Here is a 10,394-nt window from a genome sequence, read left to right on the forward strand (position 1 = left end):
ACAGGCGAGCACACATATTTGTATATACACATACACATGGTGAGAACAGATATACACAAAGGAAGGAAGGAAGGAAGGAAGGAAGTGGGGAGGGAGGGAGGTGCTGACTCTGCTGAAGGGCACAGCAGGGACAGGACAGTGTTAGGAGAGAGCCCAGAGGTAGAAGTTTTAAGCCTGACAACAGATACATAAAAGTTAGTGCTCCAGAAGAGGGGACAACTGCGACCGACCCTGGGAGAGGGAGGAAGGGAGTAACATTACGACAGGGACAAGAGCATCACCAGACTCCTGCACCATTCTCTGAACCTTCATTGGCAGGCTCCTATATGCTGCCTGGGAAGTCATCCCTGCTTCTTTTGCACCACCTTCTGAGAGGCAATAACCCCCCCCACTACCCCCAAGGCATCTGGACGCACAGGGCTCTCATGGTGGCCAGAGGTAGAGGAGAAGGAGACACGATGTCACCCTGAGGTTGTAGCAGGTATTATCGTACTGATCAAAATACATGACAGAGAAGGACTGAATTTCAAATAACTGTTTTTATTTCCATTTTCATTGCAAAAACTAATTTGTTCTTAACTCCACAAATACATATTTATGAAGAATGCTTGAAAGAATAAATAAGAGTGGGTACCGCTAGGCCATTTGATCAAGATAACGTCTCATGTGTGGGTGGTGAAAAGACTGATGTCTTCGCTCAGTCATTCTCCTGGCTCCCACAGAAACAGGTGCTTCGGCTACCAAATGCTGGCACTGAGGGTGGGGTGGGAGAGGGGCAGAGGGGCTCTTCTGCTTGTTCTAAGCTCTGCCTCTTCATCTGTCCATTTTGAAGTCAGCCCCCGGTACTCCAGGATACATATGCTAAACAAACTTTGACTCATGCTTTGGATTTCAGAACTGTCAGCCATTGGTCTGGGAGTTAAAATGTGATAGATTTTTGCTTCTCAATTTTTCGAACACCCCCCCCCCCAAAAAAAAAAATCCCAAACATCTAAGCACACTTGAATATATAAAGATATCCTGGTTGGGTGGAAATGGTATAATAAAAACTTCAGAAGCAATGGGTAAAATTCACAAGCAAAAGTAATGGAAGAGACCAAGTCTAGTAGGTTCCAAGGGGGTTGAAGTCCCAGCAACGGACTACTGATCTATTGTCTCCGGAAGTGTTGCTTTTGTTTGTTTGGGTCATTCAGAAAGTGACATTTCCTTTATGGGAAAAATAAATCAGAAGTAAAGTAAAAGTATCTTTCATGTGTGAAGATAGTGTTAGAAGTTTAATGATTCATCCAGCATCGTCAGAAGTCTTCCCAGATCCAGGCTGTGGCTAGAGGGCCACCTGGGATTATACTGCATTCCTTTGGAGGAGCTGGTCCAGTAATTGCTGTCGGAGCAAGGGAAACAAAGATATCAAGCTCACCTCCTCATCTGTGCGCCACCCACCTCACACCCGTGAGTGCCAGGCAGCTACCTTTTTAAAGACTTCTGCTCGGAGCCTGTTACTCTGTAGGATTACTCTTTTCTTTTGTTCTTCTTTTTTCTTTTTAACTTCCGGCAAGTTATTATAGATTCTGAAACAGACAGAATACATGATGAGCAACAAGACGGCAGGTGCTGGGGCCAGGGGCCAGCCTCACTTGTCAGCAGGGAGAAGCCCACTGTAAGATACCATCTGAAGAACTTCACCCTTCCCCTCACAGGGCAGGAAACCCTGTGGAAAAGGAGGTAAAGTTTAAGAGCCAGAGGGGATGGAGGACACCAGGAGAATAATCAACTGAGCAAAGCTCGAATGAACTCACAAAGACTGGGGCAGCATGCACAGGGCCTACATGGATCTGAACCGCGTCCTCCACATATATCTTAGAGCTTTCAGTTGAGTATTTTTATGGGACTCCTGAATGTTTGAATGAATGGGTCTCTGCTTCTAGTGCCTTCTCTTGGGGCTCTTTTCCTTCTGTTGGTTTGCCTTGTCCAACTTCCATGTGATGGCTTTTGTTTTATCTGATTATATTTTATTTTGTTAAAAAAGAATAAAGGATAAAAATAAAAATAAGAAGATACAAGTACATTTATGAACCTAACTGAATTCATAGCAGCCTCGAAAAAGGAAGAATTTCTCTGAGGCCCCAGGACAGTCACACTGGGGACAGTGTCTTCAGATGTCTCCTGGGCATTGTAGCAGGCAAACTTGGGAGGCCAGGTATTTACGTGGAAATAATATCTCATCCTGAATTTGCAGTGATGATGACTTTTTAGGGTGATTCCTTGTAAAAGGAGGAATGTTTAACCTACTGGTTTGCCATTCTGAGTCTCAACAATCCCTACATACTCCCATTTTTGCCATCTCATTTTTTACTTTCTGTGATTTGACAAAGAACAGGTGGATGGCAGGAGCAAGAATCATATACTGGGGAAAATGCTTGTTTTTCTTAGTATACAGTGTGTCTGAATAAGCTGATTCTAAATACATTTCAGACTCAAGTATCTTGTCCTGGTCCCCATGTAAAATTAAGAGCTTCTGAGTTGCCAGCACAGCCTAGGGGACCCTTGTCTGGAAGGTTGCTTCCTCCTCCTCAACACAAACTGTTCAGGGATGGGTGCCAACCAATTTTCCTCCAACACAATGGGTTCCCTGCATCCTGAGCCTGTAGGTTGCTAAGCTATACAAGGCACTCAGTTCAAACATCTCTTCTTCATTTTCTCTCAGGTATGAAAGTCAGACAGGAAACATGTGAGATTTCCTGCCCTTAGAAGCATGAATGTCAAGTATAAAAGGACAAGGAAAATGACAGTATCAGTAGGTGACATCTTGTTTGCTGAGCATCAGGCTCATCACCATACATGAATAAACACACTCAATCCTCACAATAGCCAGAAGAGGTACGTATGGGGGCCTGTCATACAACAAGGGACATGAGTTCCAGCAAGATCAAGGGTTTTGGATAGAGCTCCTCCACTGGCTAATGGTGGGCTGGCACTGGGACCTCGAGCTGAATGCTTCTTCCTCACTGAGAAGCACTGTGCCCCAACTACGCTGCACAGAGCTACTCACGAACTCCTGGCATGGGCCTGGAACACTGTTGGTATTAGTGAGGGTTAAGTAAATGTGTGAAAAAAGGAATACATGTTTGCTGCCCTCCAGCGTGATTGGAACCAGGCAAGAAGACCATAAGAGAGCTAGTCCCAAAGCCCTTAAGTGGACAGTTCCTGAGGTCCAGAGACTACCTCTCCTGGAGCTGTCCATCCAACTCCAACTGGGAAGTTGAAACTAAAGCATCTGTGTTCCTGGCCTGCGCTGCTTCCTCAAATGGGATCCCCTGATATATAATTGCAAGGCCCCACAAAAGACACTGTGCAAACAGACAGAAATCTGCATCTTGGGAAAGCTTGCAGATGACGCCCCTCCACAAAATTGAAGAGAGCGCTTTTACTGCAAGGTATGTACAACTTTTCATTTATCAAACAGCAACTCTTCAAATGCAGGGACCCTTTATAAGCCCCGGTTAGAATGCTGGGGGTCATGTCATTAATGGTATGCCCCACTTCTTATTTTCTTACTTTCAAAGAGGTTCCCTGTAGGTAACCAAAGTTCCTTAATTATTGTGGAAACAACATAATCATGGTAAAAGCAGGGATTTAGGGTCTAGAGTGGGGGCAAAATTATTCTTCCTATTTCGTCGGTGTCTCTGAGTGCACTATCAATTTGATTTAATTACTATAATCTCTCCCAGGGCTGGGTACTTTATTACAGCTTAATGACATTTTATGTGTGTGAACATGGCCAACCCTGCTGAGCATTTGTGTCCTGGTTCAGAGGCCAGGTCCAGGAAAGAATGGTAGCCTTTGTGTGCCCCAGGGTTGTGAAGAGTTAGTGGGAGTCTTGGATAGTAACTGGTCAGGCAGAGCAGGGAGAACCCTGGAGGCTGGTGCCAAGATTGCCACAGAGCGACTTGCCAGAAAAGCCAGTTTGTGGCCCCTCTGAGGCCCCTCTGGCTCCCATGCTCCCTCGGCTTCCAGCTTGGAAGCTTTTCCTCAGGACGGCCACAGTCAAGGCCCTCCAGAAAACTGGGTTCTCTCCTCCTCCTCATAAAATTACTTTCAAAGGTGCAGCCGCACATGGCTCCCACCCAGAGCCACGAGGCAAATGCATCGAAGAGTTCCAGTTCAGAATCTGCTGATCACTTAGGGACCAATTACGGGCCCACTCCCGAATCCAAGACCCACCACTTTCCTAAGGTTGGTCCAAGAGCAGCATAAACATTCCGCGGCGCAGTGTGGCAACTTTGCTCACCTCAGCCAGGTTTTCACTTCGGCAGCCAAAAGTACCTCGGCCTTTAAATGTGAGCCTGGAAGCCCTGGCCCAGGGGATGGCATCTGGATCCTTCAAGCCTCTCTCTTGCTCCCCAGCCCTTTCTATACCTCCCATAACAGGCCAAGTACCTTTTAGATCTCATATGCATCTCCTTCTCTGAAATGCATCTTTCTTTGGGTTTGAACAAGTTATCTGGAAGAAACAGAAAGAGGATTAATTTCGGGAGATACAGGATAGCACAACCCTGAGATAGAGCCATAACCTTCTCTGTGATTGCTCCCTCCCCCCAGCCCTAGCCTGTGACAAACACTCTGGGTTTCCAAATGACCAGCCAGTAGCTGGTCTCAACAATAGTTAAACAGGGCAGAGGTGAGACATCAGGATATGTTTTAGTGTCAACTTGACACAACCTAGAATCACTAGGGAAGAACATTTTCATGAGGAATTGTCTAGATCAGGCTGACCCGTGGACATGCCTGTTGGGGCTGTCTTGACTATGAGTTGAAATAGGAAGGCCCACACTGAACAAAACTGACATCATATCATGGCTGAGCTCTGGACATGTTAAGAGCATTGGCTGTTCCTGCAGAGGAGTCGGATTCCCCTCCCAGGACCCACATGATGGCTCACAACCGTTTGTAACTCCAGTTTCTTGGGATCTGATACTTTCTTCTGTCCTCTGTGGGCACTACTCATGCATGGAAGTGCACACACGTAGACAAACACTTATTGCATAAAATAAAAAAATAACTCTTTAAAAAATAGAAAAACCTAGCAAATTATCGTGCGCACAAATAAGCAAGGATCCCTGAATTTATTCTCTGTCTGCTCTTGACTTTGACTTCCTCTAGTAATAGACTGAAGTTTGGAACTGTAACCTTAATAAGCCATTTCCTCCCTTACTTCATTCCTTGACAGGATATTTTACTAGAGCACATGAACTACTGCAGACAGCTGTGTCTCACAAAAAACTTCTTTTAGCAGTAAGAAGACGATAAAAGCTACAAGCATGAGGCCATCTGCTTAAAGGAAAATCCCTACCCGAGGTTTCTGAGGGTTCTCAGGACAGGGAGACCTCCCCAACATCCCTAGAGCATCCTGAAAGAGGAAGGTCTGGCTTCTACCTGACATCCTTCATCAAGAAAACTCAGAGACCATCTCTACGGTGTGGAGGCCCTCTTAGCCTCTCCTAAGCCTGGAAAAGTCATGGGACAAGGCACATACACTAGTACCTTTTGACTAAAAACGTACACAGAGTAGGCAAAAGAAAAATCATGAATTTGTTTTTTGTTTGTTTGGTTTTTGTTTTTAACTTAAGTACATGTAATGGTTAGCTTCAGTTGTCAACTGAACAAAACCAAGTATCAACTGGGAGGAAAGAGGGGCTATTTAGATTGGGTTGCCCTTTGGGCTTGTTTGTGGTGGGTTGTATTAATTATGTTCACTGATGTGGGAAGATCCAGCCCACTGTGAATGGTACCATTCCCTAGCAGAGGGTTCTGAATTGTATAGGAGTGGAGAAATCTAGCTGAGCACTGATAAGCAAGTGAGTGAGCATGCCTGCACGCGTTCATTTCTCTGTGGTCTTGGCTGTGGCTGGGCTATAGGTGGCTGTTTGAAATTCTTGCTTTGATTTCCTCATAGTGATGAACTGTAAGGTAAAATAAACCCCTTTCTTCCTTAAGCTTCTTTTTGTCAGGATATTTTATCACAGCAATAGAAATGCAAGTAGAACAACGTGTGTGTATAATATATATATATATATATTATATTATATTATACACATATACATATTTACATATATATATGTAGAATTTCCTTAACATTGTATATTTAAAAAAACACTTTAAGCCATTTACAATGCCTGAAAAAGCAGTGGCTTTGGAATGCCCACGAGACTCTCAGCCTTAGTTTAGCCAAGGGTATGGTCTGATTAGTTCTCCTAGAGTGCTGTCACAAGGGAGTATGTCTGAGCAGCTGTCATGCTTTCAGGAAATCTTAGACAAGCAGCTCCTGCCTTCACTCAGCACAAGCAGACAGGCTTCCACGGAGGCTCAGGGAAATGGGGCTATTAAGGAATGTCTTCCCTTCTAGACAATAAAACATAGCCACTGATTCAGGGTGGAAAACACCTCTGTAGGCAAGCTTGCACCCTGTCCTACCTGTCTTTAAAGAATATGGCATCATTGTCAATTTCAGAAACAAGAGTCAAGGGAGAAGTAGAAGAGAAAAAAACACAAACATTTCCAGTTAAGGGGGAAAAGACCCCAGTATTCAGAGAGGTGGGGACTGTGAGAGAACAGAAGAGATCACCATATGATTCAGTGAGCCGCAGTTCCTTCTGCTGCCCCACTTTAGCCTCCACTCCAGACGGGACCCCTGGAATTTCCTAGAATGAACAGAGTACCAGCTAAGTGTGTCTGGATCTTGGTCAAGCAAATATGTGCATGTTTGAAGACTTCCCTCAGAGAGAGAGAGGAAGCCCTCCACAAAGTCTCAGACCCACTTTTGGATTAGCATTCTTTAGGAACTACTGGAGGCCCGGTGGAGCCAGGGTGGACAGATGTACCGTGGGGGAGGGGCAGGGAATGAAAACATTACAGAACTTTACTTCTGAGACTTTTCATAATCTCCAATCAACCTTATGTGGTCTAGTCTAGAAATCAGAGGTTCATTTTCTCCTGTGACTGTTTCTTCAGAGCAGCTGATACCGCAATTAAGCTTTGGTTCTATTTCCAAGAGAGAATAAAGGGAAACATGAGCCACCTGAGGATTCCATGCCTCTGTTTTCTGAACTGTTTTAAGCCTGCTATCAGATCCTGGACCCAGCCATTCTTGATGGGCACAAAACAAACAGGTCTGTATCCAAAAAAGCTCAAGGCTCACCCTGGCGGAGGTGGTTGCTATAGATTTTGAGTTTGCTTAATATCAGCGAGCCCCTGTGATAAATGGAATAAGTGATCAGGGCCTCTTGGCCAGGAAAAAAGAAAGAGGCAGAAAGCAGAGGGTCACCTCCCTGGAGGGAGTTAATAAAGTCCACAAATGCGTTCTGAGTGGCTCCCACCTCACTAGAGAAGAAAGACTCCACCTGTCTTGGACAGTGTCTCAGTTTCACCTCTGTTGCTGTCATAATGCTGACAAAAACAAACTTAGAGGGAAAGGGGGTCTGTTTGGCTTAGTTCCAGGACAGTTCATAATTTCAGGCAAGAATTTGAGGCAGCTAATCATATTCAGAGTCAAAAGCAGAGAGAGAGAAGAAATAAAGGCATGGCTGCTTACTGCTCAACTAGATTTCTCTATTGCTACATGGAGGCCCTAAACTCAGGAATGATATCATCAACTCTCAGGCTGGGGCTTTTAATACCAATTAAGACAATCCTACAAACACACACACACACACACACACACACACACACACACACACACACTCTCTCTCTCTCTCTCTCTCTCTCTCTCCTAGTCTAGATAAATCCTCACTTAGACTCTTCACCTGGTGCTTCTTAGTTGTAATAAGTTGACAAGCTATCAAAAATGTCCTTTGGCAGTTGTGAGGAGAAGTGTCCAAGATATATAGAGAGGGGGGCTTTGGGCATCTGAGTGGTCACAGCGATTCTGTCTGCTCTGGCAGAAATTTCCCTCTGTGATGTCAGTCTTCCTCCCAACCCTTCAACATGTTCATGATGTTTTGCCTTTTAGGGCTGTTCATTAGTTTTCAAAGGGTGAGTTTTTTTTTTTACCTGCTCAGGTGTACTGTATATGAGTGAGAGGCAGAACTGGGTTTCTGACACTGTTGGCCTGGTGCCAACCACATGTACTCTTCACCTCCAAACACTGCGTGTGGCTACAGAATCTACTTTTTTTGAGAACTACAAACAAGGGTTCTTCCATTTCTCAGGAGATCAATCCCAAATTCATTTCCCAAACACTCCTTCCTTTTCCAGCTCTTCACAGACATAGTGTGATTCATGGGGGATTCATTTTATGGGATACATTATGAACATGTCTCTCTGAATACGTGGTGGCTCTTTTGGAGGTGGGGCCTTGCTGGAGGAAATGGGATGCTAGCGGGCTGGCCTTGAAATGTCTATAGGTTGGCTTCACTTCCTTGTGGGTCTCTCCTTCCTGATCCACCCGGATAAAAGCAAACCACCTCTTATTCTTACCACCACAGCTGTGAGGTGCTTCTGCTGACATGCCTCCTTCCCACCCCCATGAGGGCCTGCATTCTCCAACTGAGAGCCAGAATAAACCCTTCTCTCTTAGGCTGATTTTTCAGCCATCTGGTCACAGCTGTGAGAAGCCTCCTCACCTGTATGTGCTTTGCTCAAAGATATGGGGAAATCCCGTGTGCTCGTGCCTGCTTACAGAAATACTACTTTTATAAAACTGAGGGACTGGTGAGAATCATTTCAACCTCCTGGAGCCTTTAAGGATTTTCTTAGAGTTGCATATATTCTGGCTGCTTTGGAGGAAAGAGACTACAATTACACTTACCCTATTACCATTCAAATGGAGAGGCCTTTTCTTTAATAAAATTACCAGGGTAAGCTGCATCTACACATCACACCACACACACACACACACACACACACACACACACACACACACACACACCGCGTCCTTCTGACTTCATTTGGCAAGGCCAGGCTTCCTTAATTCCCCGCCTGTTTCAAAGTCAGCAAGCAACTAGGTACCAAGTCCTCCAAGCTTCTGAGGCTGCTCTTGTAAAAGCCAAGTCCCCAAATCCCATTAATTTGTATAAACAAGGGTCGGTATTTATTACAGTCTCTACGTCAATTATGTGTGAGAGCACATATGGGGTCCTGTGGCCTCAGCATGCAGCCTCTTGACATGTCAATAGGAAGCAGCCAAGACCACCCTGATGCCAGCACAGCTGGTTGGCTGGGAGCTTGAGTTCTTTCCCTCCTGCAAACCTTTACAGCTCCCACAGGATGGCAAAGCCTCACCTTCCCCCTGCAGTTGTCTATGTGATAATCAACCCGACAAGGTCCATCCCAACAATGTTCTCCCAGGAGCCTTTCTTTGGTCTCCCTGAGCTCTTGAAAGAACAACGTGTTAGACATTTGCTTCTCCTGAGAAACACTCATACTAAGTCCTGCCTGTTGGAGCACATCAGAGCCAATAAGTTGCCTGGGGAGTGGAATCTTGATCTGCACCTTCTTAAATCTTCTGTGAAAAAGCATGAAAGACTGGTTTTTCTGGGGAGAGTGGGAATCTGGGGTGTTGTAGGGTGCCTGGATTTGCATATATTTTAGGACCATGGGGTTGGTCATTGAGTTATTTTACATAAGCAGCTGGCTGAAGCCATCACATCATGGTCTCGGAGACTCGATTCAGTTCTATCACACTCAGCATGTCTATCTAGCTCACCTCTACGGAACCTCTAATTCACCTGAAGTAGGCAATAGTGGACTGAGAACTTCAGAAAATAACCACACCAAAGGCTTAGTGAAGATTCGAAGGGTGTTGACTCTGAATTCCTGTCACGAGAAAACCCTATGCTGGGTTTTCTGAAGTCCCTCACCTCTCTAAGGTCCTGCCCGGCTTATGTGGACTTCTGTCCCTGCTGACAGCTGCACTTGGGTAGTAACTTGACCTAGGAGCATGGGAGGAAAGTGGCAGCCCCAATGTGACTGGTGTGATTATGAAAACAAAGCTGTGTGCTCACCATCATGTACAAACACATGAGAGAGTTTAAAAGGCAGTGTAGCTCTCTGTTCCTTCTGGACAAAAGGCAGAAAGAAAAAAACCAAGGGGGTCTCCTTGTGAGAAATAACGTGGGGAAAGAGCTTCCAGTAGGAGCATGGAAACCATGCCCTCTGCACAGAGCCATCCACAAGCAGAGAGCATGGCCACCATCTCAGAGCTTATGGGAGAAGACGGGGTGTTAAGGAGTGAAAGTCTGAGTTGCAAAGGGTCCTTTGGGAAAAGGCCACTATGACTGTGACAGCCAGGAGCCTCCCCTCTGCAAGGGAGCAGTGGCAGGGTTATGAAGCCACACATCAAAAAAATCGATGAGAACCATTTTTTTTTTTTTTTTTTTTTTTTTTTTTTTTTTTTTTTT

At 45.2% G+C, this 10,394-nt stretch overlaps 1 protein-coding gene across 3 annotated transcripts in view; it reads right to left on the minus strand.

Annotated features, from left to right (window-relative positions):
- Positions 1–542: 542 nt before the first annotated feature.
- Positions 543–10,394, minus strand: part of CUNH10orf90 (chromosome unknown C10orf90 homolog) — a 224,473-nt gene continuing 214,621 nt past the window's right edge. For all 3 annotated transcript variants that reach the window (XM_055608880.1, XM_055608879.1, XM_055608877.1), the window contains 3 exons: positions 4,438–4,501; positions 1,469–1,568; positions 543–1,381 (listed from right to left, as the gene is read on the minus strand). In XM_055608880.1, the coding sequence (XP_055464855.1) occupies positions 1,343–1,381; positions 1,469–1,568; positions 4,438–4,501 (203 nt within the window). In that variant the 3' untranslated portion in view covers positions 543–1,342. The remainder of the gene's footprint in view (positions 1,382–1,468; positions 1,569–4,437; positions 4,502–10,394) is intronic.

The sequence above is a fragment of the Psammomys obesus genome, unplaced genomic scaffold (genome assembly GCF_907164565.1).
Source record: "Psammomys obesus unplaced genomic scaffold, mPsaObe1.curated_primary_1811, whole genome shotgun sequence".
NCBI classification, from domain to species: Eukaryota; Metazoa; Chordata; class Mammalia; order Rodentia; family Muridae; genus Psammomys; species Psammomys obesus.